Below are 24,281 nucleotides of genomic sequence, written 5' to 3'. Positions count from 1 at the left end.
TTGAAGATATACAGAAAGGAAAACAAAGTCCTGATGGATGTCATGTAATAAAATTAGGGTGATCATATTTGCCAGCTTTTCAGCTAGAGAGACAGAGAGAGAGAGAGGGAGAGAGTCCTAATTTACTTCTGTCATTCCAACATAGTTATTATCAGTCATCTCCTTCTTTCTGAAATTGTCTTAGTTAAAATGATAAATTACATGCTCACAGATAAGTGTAATCCAAGTAGTAAATTAAAAAAATCACTATGATTAAGATTTAAAGCTCCTTATTATTGTATGATGTTGGTTTTATGTTCATTAGAAAACAAATTTCACTGCATGTCGCTATCACTTTATAGTTACCAGGTGACTGACTACGACTACCCCACAGCTAGGATAGCCCCTCAGCCTTTCACACTGAGGGACTCCTAGGCTTATTCCTCTACCCCTCCTTCCTTCATTTAAAAAGCAAGAAAACAAACCTCTTCAGACATGCCAGGCATAATAGGATCACTTTAGCTTTCTTAAAGACTCTAGGCAAATCCAGCAGAAGCAAGCTCTTCGTACTTTGCTACCTCCGGATTAACAGCTTTCTAGAAGAGTCTCTTTTCCTGGCTTTCCTAAACTGAGAAGACAACCTGGGAGAATATACATCAATGATAGACAAAGAAAAGGCCAAGAATGGGAACTGCCTGTTAGCTTGTCTTTCTTTTCTTTTCAATATTATCCTTAAACAGCTCAGTCTGTAATCAGCACAAGTGCAACAATTAGGATGACTAGAACTGTGCAAAATTAGGATTAATAGAACTGTCCTAGTCCCTCCATATATATATGCACATATATAATTATTATACTTATATTTTATTTTATTTATTTATATCTTTAATTGTACATAATTATATATAAAATCAGCTTACATTAGGTCTACAGAGGGGAGTTCATTGTTCCATTTCCACCCATGTCAACAAAACATTAACCTTCAAGAATCTTTTTATAATATTCTATTAAATAGAAGGTTTTAGTGAGCCTCAACCTGCTATATGAATATCTTTCTTGCTTTTTCTTTTCTTTTTTAATCTTTAAGCAGTTGCACAAAAAGAGTTTTAATTCAATAGGTCAGCTTACGAGTACACTGCTGTATGGATTTTTTGTTAGTAGTTGGAAGAGGTGTGTACTGGGCTTGAGTTAGGTATCTGAGCATCTGATCTCTGAGCTCCTGGGGCTGACTGGTTGATGATGAGAAGTATATGTTCTTAGTGATTCTGTGTTTGTGTGTGTATGTGTGTGTGTGTGAGAGAGAGAGACAGAGAGACAGAGAGAGACAGAGAGAGAGAGAGCGTGCGTTTATGCATGTGCAAAGTGTGTATCTGTACTTACTCCTGATGGCTATAGCGTTACCTCTGGCCCAGAGTTGCTTATGAGCCTGTTTTTCTCTTTAGTTTCACAATAAGGTGACCTGCTTCATGCTGCATCACATAGAAGAACCCTGCTCCCTGGGGGCCCACGCTGCTGTTATTGTCCCGCCCACCTGGATCATTAAGGTGAAGAAACCTCAGGTAACTGCCAGGACCCTGTTGCTGTTGGGCTCCTACCAAGAAAAAGTAACTACTGCAACTTGCTTTTACTTCACCTGACCAATCCTAGGGTTCCTCCATCCTCTGCTTCCTCATCCCCTAGGTCCCATGCTTAGCTTCCAAAATCAGCCCATTGGCCCAGCACTGGACTGTGACAGGTGGGCCCACCCCCCTGACACCGGCCTCCCCTTCCTCAGGAAATCCAAGTTCCAGGTCAAGAATGTTTCCTCCCACTCATGAGCTATTCACACTGTCCTTGCTGGCAGCTCTCTGCAGTCCCACTGGATTGTGGGTACACATCTCTCTTCTCTTCCAGCCTGGGGGTCCCCAGGAAGCCCACTGAGGGCAGGCAGTGCAGGCTTCATGGTTTGGTTATGATTTCTAGCACATTCAACCAGAAAGCCATACCAAGTTGCAGTCTTCCTGCTTGCTCACAGAGCAACACTTTCCTTTAGGCAAAGCTGAATTCTGTCTCTGAGTATCTCTCTTCTATCCTTATTCTCCTGAGTGTATTTCCAGTGATGCTCATAGCCTCTGTCTCATTCTGAAAACCAGAGTGGTTTCTTGACAAGGTCGTAACCTTAGCTAGAAACTTTCTTCCTTTGTGTTGTACATCTGAGACTGTTAGCGCTAGGTTATGGGCTGACAGACCTCCAGTACTATGTGAGGAGAAAGAGAGAGAGAGATCATTTATTTCTAGGATGTGGGTACTATAGGAAGTCTTAATGAATATGGTATCTTTAAAGATAGGATAGTTTAAACTTCCTGTGGCATCTGAAGTCATCATGTGATATATTCTTATTGACTCAGTTTTATTTAAAAACTCGTGTGTCAAAGATACTATTTTGTTATATGTGCCTCATATAGTTAATCTCTGTTGATTAGTAATATATAGGAATATTCTTCCTGTTTATAATCTCCCCTCCCCCGCCTCTCTGCACTGGGCAAATATGGCATCTACATTTTAAAGTCTTTCCTTTTACATTTTAGAATTAAATGCTAAGCTGTGTGAAATGAGTCACCCAAGGTGACAGACCCAATTATATATACATTCTGTTGTCTGAAACTCAGGAGTACTAGACTCCATTTTTTTAAAATCTCTTTAATGTTTCTTTTTTTTTTGACAGTACTGAGGTTTGAACTCAGTACTTGGTATTTGCTAGGCAGGAGCTCTATCACTTGAACCAGACCCCCAGCTCTTTTATTTTTTCCAACAATTTAGTAATGTTTCCAAGACTTTTTATCACATCACGTATTTATTCAGTTAAATCAGAATCTGTGGACTGAAAGCCTAGGTTGTATCAGGTGGTCTATACACTTCATGATAGCGCGTGTGGGCATTGTTCTGAAGGGCTGGGGGAGTTGTCTGAAGGGGAGGCTGAGGAAGCTGTGCGGGGAGCTGGGTTTTATTCTGCATTTCAAAAAATGGTGCATTTAGTAAGATGGAAAGGAGACAGAGTAACAGGCGGGACAATGGGGTGAGTAAGGGTACATTGTCCCAAATCTCACTCCTGGGCCTGCTGGCCAAGTTGGATTGAGGTGGAAAGTTTGTGGAGAGGCCTGACTGTGGAGTGACTATGGATGATGTTATTTTATCCTGAGGTAGTAGGTTTCCTTCAGGGCAAAGGAATGAGAGAATGAAAATAGTGTTTTGCGCTGGGTGCTGGTGGCTCACACCTGTAATCCTAGCTACTCAGAAAGCTGAGTTCTGAGGATATTGAATTGAAAACGGTGGGGGGTAGGAAGGACTGTGAGACTTCATCTCGGATTAATCATCAAGAACACTGGAAGTGGAACTGTGGCTCAAGTGGTAGAGCACTAGACTTGAATAAAGAAAAGTCAGAGACAGCACCCAGGCCCTGAGTTTAAGCCTCAAGACTGGCATGTGTGTGCACATGTGCACATGTGTGGGCACACACACACACACACACACACACACACACAAAGTGTTTCCGAAGGAAAACCTAGCAAAAGTTTGTAAGATGACCTAGTGAAAAAAGATTAGAGTCCTGCCAAATAGGGAGTGAACTGTTAGCAGAGTTTCATTATTAAACAAATGGAAAGAAAAATAGAGCAGTTATTAATACTGAGATCTATAGACATTGAAAAAATGATAGGTATTGTGAAAAGTCCTTGGGCTTATGAGTGGTAGTTAATAGTCAAAGCTATGGTTTATAGAGGGTAAAAATTAATTAGCCAGCTATTAGCAAGAACTTGGAGGTATTCATAGTAGATAGTTCATTAGAGACTTTGAATAACAGAAAAAGAGAATTTGGAAAGTAGATAAGGCAGTGTAAAATGTCTTTTCAGAAAGCTTGAGATTTTATGTACTTATTCTGTATATCTATATCCATGTATTTTTATGTTCTATTACACTGCTTCAAAAATAAATACTAATGATATCCTAAATTAAGTAAATAATTAGCCATGTCCAAAGATGCTGTTATATGGCATATAATATCTAAAGATAATCAGATGAGCTTTCCTTCTACAAAGAACATTCTCCTAGAATGTAGGAAGAACTATGGAAGTCAGTGAGCAGAGGACCTGTGGATAGTGACTTCTTGCCTTCTGACAAAGATTACTTCCTGATAAACTATGCATCCTTGGGATATATACATATAAGAGGGGAGAGCAAAGACGTAGAGAGTTCGGTTCAGCTGTGTTGACTAGAAACTATCTATCTACTTCCTCAGTGGCCAGTGCTACCCACGACAGAGACACACAGTAGAAATATAAAGCATGAGTGAGAAATTCATTTGTGGGGATCAGGAGGCCAAATGGAAAGCATGCCATTGACGCTTGACCTGGAAGAATGTGGGTCAGGGTCGTTAGGAGGAGAGATGAGGATGGACCATGTAAGCTGACGGAACATATTGGGAGCAGTGAAGATTGATTATTAACTAAAGCCAGCTGTATTCAGATGTTCAGGTCAAAACAACTCTAAAGTGAAGTAAATAAAATCTAGTTGATCAGATAGTAATTCCCTTAGAGATATTCTATAAATGCCCAAATCCATGGATTGGGCTAAACCCCATGTATACTATGATTTATTCATATATATATATATATATATATATATATATATATATATATATATACATATATATATTCCCATGATAGTTTAATTCACAGATTAGGCACAAAAAGAGAGTAATAACAATAATAGGGGGCTGGGAAGGTGGCTCAGTGATAGAGTGCTTGCCTTGCATGCCTGAGGCCCTGGGTTCGATTCCTCAGCACCACATAAGCAAAAAGAAAAAAGCCATAAGTAGCGCTGTGACTCAAGTGGTAGAGCGCTAGCCTTGAGCTGAAGAGCTGAGGGACAGCGCCCAGGCCCAGAGTTCAGGCCCCATGACCGGACCCCCCCCCCCCCCCAGAAAAAATCAACAATAGAACAACTATGATGATATCATGTGATAAAAGTTGTTTACAAATCAGAAATTTTTTAGTTGTTGTTTTGTTTTTTGTTGTTGTTGGTCCTGGGGCTTGAACTCTGGGCCTAGGTGCTGTCTCTACATTCTTCAGCTCAAGGCTAGCACTCTACCACTTGAGCTACAGCACCACTTCCAGTTTTCTGGTGGTTTATTGGAGATAAGAGTTTCATGGACTTTCCTGCCCTGGCTGGCTTTGAACTGTGATCCTTGGAGCTCAGCCTCCTGTGTAACTAGGATTACAGGTGTGAGCCACTGGCACCAGGCCAGAAGTTTTATTTCTGGCATTTTCCATTTAATATTTTCAAACCAGAGTTGGTTGTGGATGACTGAAATGGCAGAAAGTAGCACGTCAGATAAGGAAGTACTGTCAGGAAAAGGGTCTCATAAAGAGACAGAGTAAGATGACATCCTTTCCATCCCTTATAACTTGGCTAGCTTGGAGTCACTCAAGACTCCTGGAGCAGCCATAGTGGGAGCTGTGTAAAACAAGGGTAGGTTGGGCGATTTTCGTTAGTTAGGAAAAAGAAATTACTAGAAGTTAAAAAAGGGTTGAATATACACAGATGACTTTTAAAGAATTCAAATGAGCCAGGTTCCCATGGCTCATGCCTGTAATCCTAGCTACTCAGGAGGCTGAGATCTGAGGATCGTGGTTCAAAGCCAGCCCGGGCAGGAAAGTCCGTGAGACTCTTATCTCCAATAAACCACTAGAAAAGCGGAAGTGGTGCTGTGGCTCAAGGAGCAGAGCACTTGCCTTGAACTGAAGAGCGCAGAGACAGCACCCAGGCCCAGAGTTCAAGCCCCACGACCGCCAACAACACTTGAGCCACAGTGCCACTTTCAGTTTTCTAGCAGTTAATTGGAGATAAGAGTCTCATGGACTTTTCTGCCTGGGGTGGCTTTGAACCGTGATCCTCAGATCTCAGTCTCCTGAGCAGCTAGGATTACTGGTGTGAGTCACTGGTGCCCAGTCTGTTGACATATTTTAAGATCCAACTTATTCATAAAGTTACAGCCATCAGAGTTTCTTCCCTGGAATAAGCATATTAGAGGAGAATATTTTGATCAAATGAACAGTGTGAAAGATACTCAAACCCCGGTTCATACACTTTGAGCTGATGGAGAGAGACCCACAGCATGTGAGTTCTTCTCAGGGTAGGGTTGTGGAAGACAAGGCTGACAAAACTTTCACAGAAGTGTCACAGTGTAAGACTGGATTTATTGCAGAAAAAAAAAATATTCACACTTGGGCCACTGACTCTTCCACGCTGTCACAGTTCTGTAGCTTCTCCACTTATTTCAATGGGTTCTACAGACTTCTGGAAAGATCATGAAACAGTCGTTTTCCTGATTAAAGTCCCTAATACAGAGACTTCTTAACACTGAGTCAGAACCATATGTTTCCTTTGACAGGATAATAACACCCAGGCTTGTAGTTGAGCCTTTAATTTGGAATGAGTAATACATAAAATATTTTCTCTGTAAAAAACAAACTTTTCAGATGAAATAGTTGCTTTTCATCAATGTTTAAACGTTTAAGAATCTCCCATACCTTTCCATGATGTATCCTTATGGAATTTTACTAGGGAAAGAACCTTACAAGATATGCAAAGTGACTGTAGGGTCATGTGTATTTAATCTGACACCAATCTAAACAGATTGCCCCCAAAGTTGCTAAGTAAAGAAAAAGAAATGTTGAGCAGTCGTGTCTGGTGGATCATACAGACAAGTCATTTTAAATCTCTTTGTATATCCTATATTATGGGTGGTCATAGTTTACTTAGTCTTATCACTACCCATAAATGTCTGTATTGTTTTTAATCATCTACTGATGAGCAGTGCTATGTCCATCTCTTCCTAACTGTGAATGAACTCTGTGCATGCTAGCTTTTTTTTTTTTTTTTTTTTTTGCCAGTCCTGGGGCTTGAACTCTGGACCTAGGTGTTGTCTCTGAGCTTCTTCTGCCCAAGGCAAGATTTCTACCACTTGAGCCACAGTGCCACTTCTGGCTTGTTTTGAGTTTATTGGAGATAAGAGTCTCATGGACTTTCCTGCCTGGGCTTGCTTCAAACAAGGATCCTCAGATCTCAGCCCCCTGAGTAGGTAGGATTACAGGTGTGAGCCACTGGCACCAGCATGATAGTCTTTTATATTTAAAAAAATCTTATTATTTGGATAATCTTAAATTCCTGAGGACCTGCATAAAATAGATAACTTTATGCAATGGCTAACAGATATCACTCAAAAATTGCCAAGCCATTCTTTTTAGTGAATTCTAAAGGTCATTCAGTTCTTGTGATTTAGCTAAATATGGCTACCCGGAGCTCTTAAGACTGTGCCCTTGATGTCTGGGGTAAGTGTTCTTTATGCTTCTGCTCACTCATTCAGAGGACCCCCTTTGTGGCAGTGGGCAGCAGGGGCCATAGCGGGAAAGCTTCGCAATCCTGGTTTCCGTGCCCCAGTCTCCTACACTGTCAGCGTTTTGAGTTTTGTACATCATTTTGTGGGAAGACGTCCTTTGAGATGGTAAAATGCTTTATCTTTTGTTTTGAGACCTGTTATTTCAACCAGCTGTCTGTGATCCCATAACCAGGGAAAAAAAATCCCTCAAGAGTAGCAAGAGCTAAAGTTTCATGCACAGTCGAGTGATTCATCTGTAGGTATTGCCTAACAGCCTAGGAAAGAGCCAGGACTAGGAAAAGGGTTTTGTTGATAGGATTACTTCTAGGCAAGGTGAGATTGTCCTGGCTTTCTGGTCCAAGAAAACAGAAGACTTTTTATCTTTTCTTAGATCTTTCCCAAACAAAAAGAGCAGGCACAAAATGTACAGGGGGTAACTTCTACTGAAATCAGAAAGATACAAAAACCACTATTGATCTTGCCCAGGAAATCCTTTGAGTTGTTGAGTTGGCTGCCCTTGATGTTTTGGGAATATTTGACAAGTAGAAAAGTTCCTCCATTCTATCACCAACAAGCCTTCCCAATCATTTCTTCCCATATTCTTGCTTTTTTTGTTTTTGTTTTTTTCTATTTTTTATTTTTGCCAGTCCTGGGGTTTGAACTCAAGGCCTGGGCACTGTCCCTTGTTTTTGCTCAAGGGTAGCATTCTACCACTTGAGCCACAGCACCACTTTTGGCTTTTTCTGTGTATGTGGTACCGAGGAATCGAACCCAGGGCTTCATGCATGCAAGGCAGGCACTCTACCACTAAGCCACATTCCCAGCCCCGCTCTTGCATTGTTGCATGCACACTACATTGTTGAATGCACACACACTGCCAGCTCAGGCAGGACAGTGATAGATGAGTGTAGATGAGTGATGGTAGCTTAATCAAGCCCGAGAGTCATATCAAGACTTCCTTCATGTTATCTGTTTCTCACTGAATCATGCTACCCGCTAAAGGAAATCACATAGTCAGACAGTCATCCATTTACACAAAGGGAAGGGAGCCTCAGGAATTGTGAGGTATGCTGGGAAATTCTGGACTATTTTCTGTCCCTGTTAGACCATCCCTAGGGCTGTTGCTGTGCCCAGGTACTGGAAGTCAACCCCTGTGTTTGTCTTTCTGCCTTATTTGCTCTGCCAGCCACAGAAATGCCTCGGGTGTGTTTGTCTCGATAAGCCTAAGAAGCATTTGTATTCTCTGTATCCGTGCTTAAAAAGACTGTTGTGTGTCTGTTCTCAATTAGAGCTGAGTCCCTTGTATCCTGTTTTCAGATGTCAAACCTCATGTTTGATGTGTTTTTCTGTTTCCCAAGTGTGCTCAGTCAGCAGAACCATCTGCTGATGGTTCTGTGATCAGACTAGTTTAAGAAACTTCCTCACCATCTTGGCCTGATCCAGCAGATCTATGTCTTGGAGTTGAAAGCTTGAGTCTTGTCAAGAAGTAAAGTCCAAGGGGTGTTCCTGCAAGGATTTGGTCTTCCTGCATTGTTCTTCGCACCAACTAAGCTAAAACTAGAAAGAAGTTAGGGGCATTACTCACTTCTGAGCATCCATTGCAAATCAGAAGAGGCTCAGGAAGTGGTGTGGACTCTAATTCTATTTACCTCTTGTTTCAATGATGATTCGAATACATGCCCTCACACCAAGCATGTATGATAGGTGTTGGGGCTGAAGAGCTACGAAAGAGGTAATAACGTTCATTCAAGTCCATGTCGTGGGATGGATGGCGAGCTGGTTGCTTCACATGCTGTTCTCATTTAGGCATCACAGCAGTCTTGGGAGAAAGGTTTTGCTACTGTATCTTAAAATTAAAAGACTGTGGTTTGGAAGACTCAGCCGAGGTAATAAGAGCTGATCAGAGGGAGATTCAAAATTCCCACAAAATCTGTCAGATCATCCTCTCTCCTCCCCATCTTCTGCTTCACTGTGCTCTGCACATTTTGCTCTTCTCTCCTTTGAACCAAAGTTCCTAGCCTTGGGCTACATGATACAATCCTGTGTGGAATTTGAGAAAGTATCCTTGCTTAGGATCTACCCACAAACAGATTAGGCAATCATACTCAACAGGGTCTGGGTTTGAACACTTTTTCATAAGTCCATGAGTGAGGCTATGATATAATGATGGTTGAGAAGGGCATAGAGCATCACTGACAACAAACAGATACTCCATCTTCTAGTCTGATGATTCCCGGCCTTCTTCTCAGACCGTGTGGCTGATTCAACTTTTCAAGATTCTAGATCATCTTTCTTTCCTTTCAGCACAAAGTAAAATCTGTCAAAATATAGCACATGCTTTCATAATGCAAAAGAGACAAGAACATGTATGAAGAAAGGCTCATTTAACCCCAGGGTCTAGAAATATAGAAATTCCCTTCAAGAGAAATATCATCTACAGTGAGTGAAGGGGACTCCCCACGGCTAGAAAGCAGTCACTAGCTCTGGATCTCTTTTCTGGAGAGAACATGCACTTCTGAAGATGTTTTCTTTTAATCTGATGGGGGAGGAAAATCTGGGGTCACTTGATGGATCTTGAAAATTTCCTTTGTCCTTGGTGAACACAAGTCAACTTTCAGTTTTGTGTTTTGGGTCTAAATCCAAGTCAAAATGAAATGAAAGTGAACTAGTTTGGATCTTGTTAATTTTGCAATTTAGCGTATGTAATCTAGGTGAAATTTTATTTGAATGCTCTAAAAAACAATCCTAAGAAGTTAAAGGTGTGATGTTCAGATTTCTTCAGATTATTTTGAAAACTTGTAACTGCTTAAACCATACAAGTGTGTGTTCATATATAAACTTCTAAGTTAAGAATTCTGCATTTCAGGCTTTGAACTTGGGCAAACATCTATTATATGGTCAGTACTGTCTTTGCTTTGTGAAGGTGCACTCTGATTAATTATTGAGTCTTCTGATTAAACCTGATTTTTGTCTTGTCTTCAACCAGTCAGCTGTGAGAGCTCTCTCAGCATCTGTAGCAAATACGGAGTCAATGGCTAGTCTGAATTAGTCACAAAATTGTGGTCCATAAAAATCCCTAGCAAGAGAAAGTGAATTTGAGGGGCCCTGTATCGCAACAAGTCTGAGATACTTCCCTGAGAAGAAAAAGTCAAGACTAGTAGGAGAGGGAAGACTTTTAAAATTTCCATGAGCCTTTAAACAGAGAGAAAGAAAGGAAAATGACTGCCACTCCTCTCTTACAAATAACTCCAGGTGAGTCAGAGCCCGGCATTGAAGAAGTTAGAATCACTGCTGAGATCTTAGACTGTGAAGTTCCGTTGGAATCAGGATTCACTTCATAACTGTGACTATAAGAGACTAGTAAAAACAAATTGTAAAAGAAAAAAAAAAAGTAAAGAAAAAGCAAGGAAAAGACTTAAAGGAAAAACATGAAAAAAAATGGCCTCCTTTTTTACATTTCCACATAGGTGATCTCCATACCAGGAGATGAACTTGAACTTGGTTGGGCGGGAGACGGACCTGGTTGGGCGGGAGACTGGAGCCCCTCAGAGAATTTGGGATTCTTCCATTTTTACTGGGAGGGTTGGCAGGTATACCATGTGTTGTCACGTGAGTCCATGAGAGCCTCTGGCCTCTTACCCCTGCCCTGTCCGGGGCGGGGAGGCAGTTGCTCACTCCGAAGCACTGGTTTCTGTGTGTGGCTTCCCCATCAGAGTGGCTTGGCAGTGTCAAAGCATGAGCAGCACGCCGCATCAGCATGCGCTGCCGTCATCTCCTACCTGGTTCTGCATGGTGCTTCCCAGCCCTCGGCCTCCCGGGGCTCAGGCGCTGCCTTCTCTCCCTACAGAACTCCCTGAAGGCCTCCAATCGGAAGAAGAAGAGAACCAGCTTTAAAAGGAAAGCCAGCAAAAGGGGGACGGAAGTAAGTGTTTCTGAATGGGGGTGCAGGGAACGATAGCTTCTTTTTCCTAATCGATTCTAGCTCAGGCACCTGGCCCAGGCTTAGTGCTTTCCTAGGGTATCTCCTATCCCGGTTGGTTCTTTTACTGCCCTCCAGCCACACCTCATTTCCTGCTGTTCAGAATAACTTACTGATGATGGACTAACTAGATCAACCAATCACCAACCCCACTTCTGCTCCTTTGGAGTCAGAACATTTGCTTTAAAAACAAAAAAAGAACATTTGTCTTTGCCTGGAAATGTTACCCTGAAGATGATGATGATGAAGCAATGTAGCTTAAGATAATGATGACTATCATTGTGATGTTTAAAAGGTGTTTTGGACTTAAAAATAAATATATTAAGAAAAGATGGTGATGATGATGATGATGATGATGATGATGATCACTAGCACTTCTAGAATTCTTGGAGTACACAGAATAAAAATCAAAGGAATGACCTGACTCTCTGGAGCAAATTATGACTTGAGATACTTTTCTTCAAGTTATATGGATATTCCACACTGGGTGGGAAACTTTTTTTTTCCTACCAAGGGCCATTTTATAGCATCATTAGAACCATACAAAATTATTAATAGATGGGTCATGGACGACCCATGAGAAGCATGGACACATCTGTATGTATCATGTACCTCACAATTAGGCCCGCAGGTCAGACTCCGCCAACCCCTGTAAGGTACAGGGTTTGGGCTGGGGTGGTGGTGATGGTGGCTCTCTCTTCCTTTGCACTGGAGTTGTCTTCATGCTGTTGGGGATGTCAATCCTAATAGTGCTGTTTTTTTTTTTTTCTTTCAGCAGGAAAACAAAGGGCGCCCTTTTGTGATAAAGCCTATTTCCTCTCCTCTCATGAAACCTTTGCTTGTGTTTGTGAACCCCAAGAGCGGAGGGAACCAGGTGAGTCACCCTGAACAGGGTGAGCAGTGGATGATTTCTTGAAAACACAATTCCTGGCACCAAGGGAAGTTATTCTACTAGGAGCATTGAAATTTCTCAGGACAAGGCGATTGCTCTGCTGGACAAGGCAAAGCCTAGAAGTTCTGCAGTTTATCCCTCAGCTTCTATGTTAAATGGGACCAGAGGGCCTTCCAAAACCTAAGTGCTTAACTCTTCTGTCCTGATTTTCAAGGCAATCATTCCAGAATTTCTCTTAGCTAATATAGTTCAGGGATTCTCAATTCTTAGTAGTTTCTTTTGTTGGTTGTGAGACTTGAACTCAGGGCCTGAGCTCTTTTGCTCAAGGCTAGAGTACTACCATTTTGAGCCACAGCTCCATTTCCAGTTTTCTGGTAGTTAATTGGAGGTAAGAGTCTGTTGCCTAGGCTGACTTCGAACCACAATCCACAGATCTCAGCCTCCAGAGTAGCTAGAATTATAGGTGTGAGCCACTAACACCCAAGTTTCGTAGTAATTTCTTCACCTATTTATCTTTGTTTCTTTGCATTTCAATTTAGATTTGATATCTTTGTGTGCTGCTACTGGGGCTTGAACTCAGGGCTGGGCATTGTCCCATAGGTTTTTTCCTCAAGATTGGCACTCTACCACTATAGCTCTATTTCTAGATTTTTGGTAGTTAATTGGAGATAAAAGTCTCACCAGTTTTTGTACTCGGGCTGGCTTTGAATTGTAATCCTCAGATCACAGCCTCTTGAGTAGCTAGGATTACAAGGGTGAGCCACTGGCACCCTGTTTTAGGCTCACCTACTTTTGTCACTGACTCATCAATCACAGAAGTCATGAACATATCCTATCAAGCTGGAGAAAAGGTCAGCTTCTAAGGATTGCATTTGGTTCCTGCCTAAATCCTTGAGTGTAGTTAATACCTTAGTTAGCAAAAAGGAAATATAAAAGTTTAAATTATAAACTAAATAAAATTTGAGTTTAGTGGCAAACCTCCAGTGACAATGCTCTGCAAGGACAGATTTTTTTTTTTCTTCAAAATCTGGGTTTTCATTTTACATCTAATTTTCTTCCCACTTTCTCAGATTTCTTATACCCTTCTATAGGCTTTATTTTTCTATTAATTTCATATATTTAGATGTAAAATATATTTCTGTACATTAAATGTACATTTTACATTTTGAGGCCAGATTCCTTGAAAACTTAATATATAAGTAGATATTTGAAACTATATAGTTGTCCCATAGTAAGAAAAAAGTTACATTTAGGATTGACCCAATAGTTCAAATGATGTTATTATTACAAATGACAATGGCATTTCCCAGAATGTATTAGTTATAATAAAGTTGTTAGGAAAATTCATGACTTAAATATCCCTCTTTTCTTCTCTCCACTCGAAATTCTTGATAACTTTGTGTTACAAATATTTATCAGCATTGTAGAGAACAGGGGAAAATGTGTTATAAGCAAGCAATGTATCTTTAACATTGTGCATTTCTGTGTTGTTGAGAGATGACCTTCAGGATGGCCTTTATAATGTAAGGACAGTGATTCCAGGACTGTCAATAGAGGAATAATAAGAATGGATTTCTTACTAACCGAGGTTGAATTTGCCCTGGAGCATACTTCTTCTTTTCAAGGGTTGAGGAGATGGTTGTAAACTATGGGGACAGAGCAAAGCAAATGTAATTGGCTCCACTTGAGTACTGCATGCTAACTACAATTAAATATATTTCATTGTAACAGCTCATTCATAAAATACATTTATTAACTCATTCTAAGCTCCCTCCGCCTCTCTGCCCCCTACCTCAGGGCATACAGAAGCCTCTAAGTCATCCCTCCTTTAAGAAACTGACAATCCAGTTGAGATTCAGACCATTTTTGTTTCAAGCTGTGTAAATTATTAATGACAGAGAGAATACTTGTTGCTTCCTGGTTCTCTCTTAAGGGAGCACAGGTTAGGTTAGGGAAGCCTCGGCGAATTTCTAAGGATATTTTGTTTGTGAATGACACAGAGGGGAGGATGGAGAAAATAACTCCAGTGACATGCACTGATTGTGAGTTCTAAATGGAGAGGCTCAGGCTGCAGGCAACCAGTGACCTCAGAGAGGCAAGGAGAGGGTGACATGAAAGAGTGTGTAATCAAAGAGGAGCAAGCTTGGTTATGTGGAAGAGGGAAACCTGGTGCTGCACCCCTTCCCTTTTCTACCCTGGCAAATTCCTGCTTATCCTTTCCTGACCATTTCTCTCCAATTAGTCATTAGTCATTAGTCATTCTCTCCAATAGACTCTAGTTAGCCCTTGAGACACACGTGTCACTTGAACCACCACAAATGCTCTTCATGTGTCTGCACAGGCTCCAGGATGTCATTGGCTGCCCCTGGAGATGTTTAATTTCTAGTGCACAGTGTAAGCAAAGACTCACGTAGGTGAACAGTATGACTAGAAGAGGAGAGCAGGAAAATAAATTCCCTTATACAAAAATGAAGGCTTTTGAGGACAAAGTGATGAGTGGAACATGCATATGAAAGTATTAGAAATGAGGTTAGATAAAGATCATTGAGTTTGTGGAGAGCAGTTTTAACCACATGGATCTTAAGTTTTCAGTCTGTCTTAAAAATTAGGATCTTAGAGGATTTGCGCATGGTGTAGTAGAGACTAGGTTACTTATTCCTTCCTGCGTGGTACTGGGAGGCCTGGCTATCAGATGCTCTATGACTGAGCCACACCTCCAGCTCTTTGTCTGCTGGTTATTTTGAGATAAGACTCTCACTTTCTGCCCAGGTGGATTCCTGGACACAATCCTTTTATTTTTCATTTTAATTATACACATATGATTACATAATTATTTTTGCCCTTGAATATTTACTTATTTCACTCATCTGCTTTTAGATAGAACACATTTCTATTTCATTCTTTCTCTGAAACTTAAGCTTCAATTTTTTTGTCTTGTTTTTCAATAACTGGATCATATCGCCATCTACTGGCGAAAGGAATACCTGCAGCTTTTTTACCTTCGTCTATTTTGTGTGCAATGGGAAACTTTCAATATCTTGAAGGAAATGATGAGGCAAAGATATGCAAAGATGACTTCTATACCCTTCTTTGAAGCAATGCTTTCTAAAGGTGCATCTTAGTAATTCCTTCTTTTAGATGTCACCAGGATGGTCTCCTTTTTCAACACGCACAATGGAGAGATGACACTGATGCCTGGCGAGGACGCTAAACATAGGTTGTGCTGCCGAGACTGTCAGTATCTGAGTTATTTGAGGTACTGGGGTCAGTGATTATAATACCCCCTTTGAGGATGGGGAGCGAGAGTCAAGTGGTACAGGCTCTACCTAGCCATTGTGAAGCCCTGAGTGCAATCCCCAATACCTCCACAAAATTAAAATCAGTTTTGAATGACTCTCTTTGTGGAAGAGAGACAGAAGGTAGAAGACAAAATTTACTCTAAGTTTCCCTTATCTATCTATCTATCTATCTATCTGCTTTTAAGACATGGCGTCTCAGCCTTTTTTGCATGCACAAGTTGGTCTACAACTCACTTTTGCCATTTGATCTCCCAACACTCCCTGAGTCATAGCTCATAAAACTTTACAGACCATAGTTTTATGTGGTATGCACTCTGTTAGCTCTTTCACACCTCTTCTGCCTTCACCTGGAACCTGTTCCTGCTCCATCTAGACAGAGATGCTTAGCTCTTCCCAGGTTTCAAAGCTTGATTCAGGTATCAGACATGGGCTGAGGTCGTAACTCCTCTGAGCACTCGGGTTTCCCATGGCTGTCTCTGGCATAGCATTTCAGGGAATGAATGTACTTTATGTGGCCTCTTCCTGGTCGATTGTGAGCATCTAAGTATAGGCACAGAGCAGGAGCTTAACTTATATTTACTGAAGTGACAGTTTTTTAGGGGATTGTATAGACCTTTTTAAACTCTTCCACTGATACTATTACTCCAACTTGCTTATTGTCTGGGCAATATTATTACAACATTTACTCCAACTTTCTTACTATCATGTTTGGCATGACCTACAGCAGGCCTCCACGATAAGAACTGAGACTTAGGGATACAGCTGGATGATCTAGCAGTACTCAGGAAGGTGCTCAGGTCCTGTGAGTGGACCGCTTTGTCCTTGCTTCTCCACAGCCCCAAGTCATTGTCATTACCTTTTTCCTGATGAGTAACAGGTGGGACTTTCTTCTGAGCGCAAGATGATCTCTGTCTGATTCATCTTTCCATTCTCCCTTCTGACACTTCTGGGGACTAATGCAGGGATGAATGATTCTTGCTCTTTTTCCTCTCTCACATCTGTTTTCAGAAAGTTGCATTCTCCTCCAGAGCTTCCTACCCTTCCAGAGTGAGTGTTGGAGAGATGACTGTTTCTTCACTGCTAGGGAATACTCAGTTGTAGTATGTCTGAAAAATAACATTCCCTGGTCACGGAGGTCTTATGTCTCCAACATGCATTAGAGTTTTCACTTATAGACAAGCCGAGTCTTGGATTGAAGTTGCATCTTTTTGCATTTGGCACATAGCAGGTGATGAGTAGGAGAGTGCTTGAGACTTGCTGGTGAGGGACAGTTGTGTACAACTGAGTAGATTTCCTCCTGCCATTGAGAAAGGAAAGAAGTCACTTTCCCCACTGAATACTATTCGTCAGGCCTCGCAGTTCTGTCTAATGAATTACTTCTATTAGAGTCCTAAAGGTAGTTTATCCTAGCTGTAGCAGCAGAGTGAATGGAACTTATTCCAATGTAGGAGTTAGACATTTTTTTAAAAAATTCTTCTACCCACTAGGATTGCTTTAAAAATGCTTTCATTCAAGCGCATAAAGTTTCTGAATGAATATCCTGTTTGGGAGAGAAGATTAGTCTTTTAAAGGAAGGAACTGTATCACATCTGGATATCAGTTTTGATAGATGACTCTACCCAGCTGTGTCGGTTATTCCTGTAGACCAGGGGTCTACAGAATGGGGATGGCACTGCCCAGAGATGCATGCAGTGGTCAATTTCCCAGGCCTTGATACCACCCCTCCCTCAAAAGGCCATACGAGATAATGACCACACAATTCACAGGAGCTGAAAATGAGCAGGATGGAAAGGTGCATCCAGTGAACTCTTTTAAGTTGGGAAAAATAACCTCTCAATGCCTTTTATTTTTACATTTTTTGAAAGGAGTTAATTACTTCGTGGAGTGTGCAGAAAAGGAGATGCTGAAATGGTGACACGCACACTGCCACAGCTGAGTAGAAAGGAGTAACAGTTAACACGCACCGTTCACACAGGGCCCTAGGAATCGACGACTGAAAAAATTCATTTCCCAGTGAGTCAGTAGGATATGTGCTTTAAGTTGGTTGGTCATTAAAATGGCTCTTAGGTTACCTATTCAACAGAAAACATAGAAAGCACCCTGCTCCCACTTGGTAGCAAGGCCCAGAGTGGAGCAAAAGAAAATCGTTGAGTACTTAGTGAGATATTGTCTCTAAATCTGTGTTTGTATTTGACAGGAAGCGAGATATGTCATTTGGTGACACAGGAGGACCAGCTAGGATAATTAAGGGTAGAGTGTTATCCCCAAAATTATAGCAAGCACATGAGGAGACAGAACTTGTAGATTATAGGTTTGGATGATATGAGGAACAAAGACCTGCTCTGGCCTCCTACAACGGGCCCGCAACGCAGTAATTACTGCCGTGTTGTAGCCTTCACAGCATGCAGGGTGATTGCTGAATAGATGAACAAGGAGCAAAGAGCAAGGGACAAGCACCTACCAGGATCCATTTGTGCTGTTACTGGGCTAGCGGCCTAGTCATTACTCATCCGCTGCATTCACAGAAGCACCCTGGAAGGGCATCCCTTCTGCATCAGGCACTGCATTTCTGCGAGATGTGAAATGTCCCTGACAACCCAAGAAGCGTTCCCAAGCTCTGACTCAAGCCTCAGAGAATTTCTACTACACCAGGCCGACCCTTAAATATGACCTCTACTACATGCAAGCTTAGGGGAGTTTTAGGAAAGAGCAGCCATAAGTGAGAGATTCTGCTGACTTGTTCAACGTCATCTGCTATGGTTGATGCAATGAAGCAAGTTTTAAAAAATCAGTTTTAATTGGGTGCTGGTAGCTCATGCCTATAATCCTATAATCCTAGCCTCTCAGGAGGATGAGATCTGAGGATCATAGCTTAAAGCTAGTCTAGGCAGGGAAGTCCATAAGACTTTTTATCTCCAATTAACCACCAGAAAACCAGAAGTGGCGCTATGGCTTAAGTGGTAGAGCACTAGTCTTGAGCTGAAGAGCTGAGAGATAGCACCCACGCCCAGAATTCAAGCCGCATGACCACCACCACCAACAACAACAAAAAGTCAGTTTTGAGAATGTTTTGGTTCCAATCAATATAGGAGACTATGTCCATGTCTTCATGCCTAACCCACCTTATAAATTCCAACAAGCTTTGTGTTTTCCTGATGATTGTTGTTCTGAATGTCAGAGTTCCCTCAAAGGCTTCCCAAATGTCCGTGAGTGAGAGAAGGCTTGGATATAAGTTAATTCAGGCAAATAGACAAACAGACAAACAGGGTCAAAGTAGGTTATGGGCTAACAAATGAGGTCGAGTTTTATATGTTGTGTAAAAATGACGTGAGTTGCATGTATATGAAAATAGGTACTTTTGGCTATTCTTTTGCTTCAAGTAGAAAAAATATTTCAATAAAATAGCACATAACAATATTACTTATATGACATATTACACAGATGGTAATGACCTGCATTAGAATGTGACAACCAATGTGGAATTTGGTGGCCCCTGGCTTCCCTAATATCGTTCCCTGTATGTTTTTTTCACTCATTATGGAGAGTTACTATTCACTAAACATATGTTAGCTGGCAAGCACAGTGCTGTGGTCACCAAACATCATAGCAACATGGAAATCCTTGCCACATGCAAGGAAGAGAAGTTGTGCTTTATGAAATTAAGAAATGAGCTTGGAGTAAGGGCATTCATCTCACTGGCCAGTCACTCAATCTAGAACCCAAGCTCATGATTTTAACTACATTTCTATACCGTTTATAACTATATATTATTTGAGGTGCAATGAATGTGTTTCTATACCGTTTATAACTATATATTATTTGAGGTGCAATGAATGTGTTTCTATTTTCTTTTTGTAATATATATTTTTTATGGTAAAGATACTGTACAGAGGGGTTGCAGTTAACTGAAGCAAAGTAATGAGTCCATTTCCTATCAAGCATTGTTAAACCCTCCTTTATTTTTCCCCTACCATCCCTTTCCTCCCCACCTCCCCAACTCCTCCCTCCCTGCCTCCCATCCCCCCCCACAAAGTTGTAAAGTTCATTTTTAACATACTGTCTTGTATATTTCATTGTTACAATGGGTCATCCTGTATCCTTATTTCAGCATTTTGTTATTTCCCTTTCCCTCCCCTAATTAGGAAAAATGTATATACAAGACTCAGGACACCAGAATCAAATACAGTGACAACAGGGGTTGTATCATGGGGGAAGGACATACAAAGAGACAAAAAAACCACATAGTACATTATAAGTACAATAAAAAGAACAGCAACAAAGACAAAATCGCTTGTGTCCTCACCTTGGGGTTTATTTCCCTTGGCATCAGGTTATATGGTCATATTGTTCCTATTTTCTTAATGCTGAAAATTTTCTCCTATTATTGTAATTTTTTTCCTTTACAGGGAACCAAAGTCCTACAGATGTTCATGTGGTACTTGAACCCACGCCAAGTCTTTGATCTTTCTCAGGAAGGGCCAAAAGATGCGTAAGTCTGGAAATACCCCCTGTGGTCTGGCAGAACTTTGAGCAAGTGAGGGCTTTATGATTTGGGCCAAGGTCTGTTATCTGATTACCTGGTGAAATGTGTTTTGCTCATCTCTTATTTCCTTCCTTCAAAACTTTATCTGATGTGCCCTAGTACTTTTCCTCAAGCTTGTTTCCTTCAAGATATTGTCTGCTCCATTGTTAATGAGGGTACACTGCTAGTGTGTTTGTGTTTCTGGATGTACAATTTTCAATTACATTGTTTCTATTTACAAATGTGCAATTTGGGAGATGCACATTTACAGGAATGTAAGCTTATGTTTGGGGGTCAGCTATATTTATCTACGAATATTTGATTTGGGGGCTGTGTGTGTGTGTTTGTGTGTGTGTGTGTGTGTGTGTGTGTGTGTGTGTGTGTGTGTTCATTGGAGAGAGAGATTGATGAATTGATTATACCTATAGACTCTATACCTCTGTGAGTGGACATTTAATTTCTGTTCCATTGCTTTTCTGAGTTTCTCAGAGATCTTATTCTCTGCTTTGGTTACAAGTATTGAAAACTGAATCTTGCACAGTGGGAAAGAACGGGGGTAGTTCTGCTATTGGACACCTTGTGTTGTGATGCTAGTGAATAAATAGTAGCACATAAAGGATTTGAGTTATTTTTGTAATAAATAGCAAAATGAGAGAAAAAGAGGTATCAACTCATACATTTATAGAGAAATAGTATTCCTGTATGAAATGGATACAGTGTATTTTTAAGCATAGAGGAGAACATGAACTAGGAAAGTTAAATTTCTGTTATGAATTTCTTTGCCACTAGAGTTTGCTGTTAGCCTTCTATGTTTTTTCCTGTTCAGTTGTGCTAAGATAAATCTACTACTCAGGCTTATGTTCCTTTTTAGATTTCTTTTTCCTAAGATTTTTTAAAATCATATCAGTTAGACTTGCTTCAGAGAGAACAAGGCAGGAGACAAAATATTTCCAGGAAAAAAAATCTAGCACTTTATTTAAATTGGTGATTATATTCAGAGTCTAACCACTTACTTTAGCCAAAGGTTATCTATCATCTGAGGAGTATAAATATACATACTGCATTTTCTTGAGAGACAGCAAGATAAAATGATCAAATATCAAGCAGGCAAACTCATTAGCAATCTCTTTACTTTGCATAGAGAGGGCGTCAAAGGATGGATATGTGGGTGCTGTAGAGAAAGATTAGAATTAATAGCAGAAAGTATGGGTTTGAAAAATGAACAGATCCAGGAAGAGCTAATAGAATATAAAGAGGAGACACAAAAAGGCTATTGATAACCAATTAGTGACATTTTCTCTAAGAAAGGAAAGGGAGTAATGAGGGGGAAAGGAAAGGAGGTAATGAGTGGGGAAAGAAAAAAAAAAGACAAGAAGTAAAAGAACTAAAAAGAAAATAAATGCATGTTGACATGAGTGCTGGAATTATGAAAATTAAAGACTTCAGGCCACTTAAAAATAATATTCACCACCTGTCTTGAGGCGGTCGGACTTGGGCCTCTTGGGTTTCCATAGAGATGGGTTCGTTCAATGCCATCATCCTCGTGAAATATATTCTCTCCAGTGGACACCCCCCCCCCCCCCATGTCATGTTGCATTTTCTCTCTGCCAAAGGAAGTGATGGCTTCTTTTGTTTACCTTTCCTTCTGTTTCCTTTTTAGGCTTGAGTTGTATAGGAAAGTCCCAAATCTACGAATTCTAGCCTGTGGTGGCGATGGAACGGTAGGTCCTTGAAGGAGAATCCAGTTTTCTACCTTATTTTTTCCCCTAGTTTTGAATGATTTCTCCTATTATTATTACTAATTCTTTTTTGGGACAGTTTTCTTCTTTCTTCTTTCTCTCCTGAGAATCACAGCCTGTGATGATTAGAAGGGACTTAGTTATGCGTTGAGAGCATGTGACCTTTCTAAACTATGACTCTTTGTCTCAAGTTTGCTCTGGTCTACAGAGCAGGGATGTGATCACGTCATTGACTTGAAGATTTTTGTGGGTGGCCAAATTCTTTAATATATATAAACTGCTGAGCCGGGTGCTAGTGGCTCACGCCTGTAATCCTAGCTACTTAGGTGGCTGAGAGCTGAGGATTGCAGTTCAAAGCCAGCCTGGACAGGAAAGTCTGTGATACTCTTACCTGCAATTAACTGCAGGTTAACTGAAAGTGGCACTGTGGCTTAAGTGGTAGGGCCCAAGCCCAGAGTTCGATCCCTACAACTGACAAAAAAATATATATATAAACTGCTGTATCTCCATTCTTTTCTGTTAATGCATTTAAAAACTGACCCATGAAAGCAGAAATATGTATAGTTTGTCCACAGTCAATGGCTTGTGTTAAGTTTTACTAACCTAATACTGAGTTCCAAGGCACAGTTCTAGCAAATTCCCTGGTTCACCCTCAGAAAATGGAGCCCAGTTCCATGTGGTGCTGCCTCTGATCGAGTTAGTGCTGGTGAAGCTGACTTCCACAGCTCTGCGCCAGCTGATTCATTTCTAATTTCCCCATCTGCAAGGACCTGCACGAGCTCAGAGGTGCACCGAAGCCCGTGCCACGGGTGACAGTGGTCTAACAGTACAGGCGGGCGTATGCAGGTCTGCGGGATGCAGGTCTCTACCCGTGCTAGGGCAGGAATAGAGACTCGATCAGTGAGCACCAGCTCAGGGAATAGCTGTGCTCCTTCATGTGAGAGGTTGGATGCAGAAGACATTCCTTTGGCCACCAACACCGAATTTCAGGTGGATGACACCTGACGCTCCCAGGCCGTGGGACCTGTACAGTCCTGAGGCAGGAACAGAGGCTCGGCCTGTTTTGAGCTCTGGCTTGGTTAGTGCTCTCTTGGTTTCTTCTGGTTCTAGTTTTCAGTGTGGCAGGCCTAGATCTGAGCTCCAAGACAAATCCTACGCTGGCTTTCCTGTCCTGCCAGCAGGTGGAGCCTTCTGCTTTGCCTTCCGCTGGAGAGAAGGTGGCCTGGGCGCTCCATCCCGGCTCAGGCAGTTTGGTGACATGACACAGTGTGTGGCTATTGATCCAGGGGAGAGGTTGGCGAGTGGGTGGGGCTCTATCTTTAGCACCTAGTTTTACTGTGGCAAGCCTGACACTAGGCTTCAAGTCAAAGGTCAGGACTTTATTCCCAGTTTTTCTTACCCAAAGGGAAGCTCTTTCTCCACATGTTGCTAGAGTTAACACAGATCGCTCTTCCCTTTCTTAGCTCTTAATAAGGCAATTAGATGTACACAGAACTGTTCAAATTAGTGAATTTGGGGGGACACAGTCACTTTGGGATGCTCATCAACTGCTATCTTATGACTGTTATTTTTGGAATGAGGGGGATGGTTCTGGTCTTGGAGCTTAAACTCAGGGCCTTGATATTGTACTTAAGCTGCTTTGGTCAAGGCCAGCACTTTACCACTTGAGCCACAGCTCTACTTCTCTCTCTCTCTCTCTCTCTCAACCCCCCATTCACTCTGTGTGTGTGTGTGTGTGTGTGTGTGTGTGTGTGTGTGTGTGTGTGTGTAATTGGAGAATAGAGTCTGGCAGACTTTCCTACCTATGTTGGCTTTGAAGTGTGACCTTCAAATCTCAGCTTCCTGAGTAGCTAGGATTACAGGCTGGGGCTACCAGTGCCCAGTTAATAATCGATCACCTTTAGTTAGGAGAAATATGTGGATATACTAGAATTAAGTCAACTTTTTTTCTAATGGAATTATATTGACTCAGATAGGTTTGCCTTAGAAGTCATTCATTGCTCTCATTTGTATACCTTTTTAAGAGAACATGGGGGAGGGATTTAAATAAAGTTTACTATCTTTGACCTTTTTTCCTCCTCTCTTTATTATGTTGCAATTATTTCCTCATTGGTTTCCATTTTGTTGATATTTTTAGCAAAGGTAAAGAATGAAGAATCAAGATAGATTTGCCTTTTACTTTTGGATATTTGGAGTCTAATTGCTTAGCATCTAGGATTGCATTATGGGCTCTTTTAGGTTTTTTAAGTATCCCTAATTAGAATGTTTCATTCTCAAAGGTAGCAACAAAATCTCCTTTCTAATTTCTTCTCCTAGCATGAAAGCACTTAATACCACATGAGCTACACATTACATACCATTAAATGCAACAGAATGAAGTAGCACAGTGATTCCATTGGTCCTCACTTACCGGAGAGGAAAAAAGACTTCTTTTTCCATTTGGGAAAACAGTGTTTA

At 41.2% G+C, this 24,281-nt stretch overlaps 1 protein-coding gene across 1 annotated transcript in view; it reads left to right on the top strand.

The window, feature by feature from the left end:
- The window catches only part of Dgki (diacylglycerol kinase iota), a 423,036-nt gene that overhangs the window by 206,570 nt on the left and 192,185 nt on the right, over positions 1–24,281 (top strand). Inside the window, 5 exon segments of the mRNA XM_042677203.1 lie at positions 1,422–1,538; positions 11,241–11,315; positions 12,148–12,246; positions 19,970–20,052; positions 21,746–21,806. Coding sequence (XP_042533137.1) covers positions 1,422–1,538; positions 11,241–11,315; positions 12,148–12,246; positions 19,970–20,052; positions 21,746–21,806 — 435 coding nt within the window.

The sequence above is a fragment of the Dipodomys spectabilis genome, unplaced genomic scaffold (genome assembly GCF_019054845.1).
Source record: "Dipodomys spectabilis isolate Male_0828 unplaced genomic scaffold, ASM1905484v1 ptg000034l, whole genome shotgun sequence".
In the NCBI taxonomy this organism is placed as follows: domain Eukaryota; kingdom Metazoa; phylum Chordata; class Mammalia; order Rodentia; family Heteromyidae; genus Dipodomys; species Dipodomys spectabilis.
The sequence above is the reverse complement of the archived record's forward strand: the minus strand, read 5'-3'. Positions and strand labels throughout refer to the sequence as shown.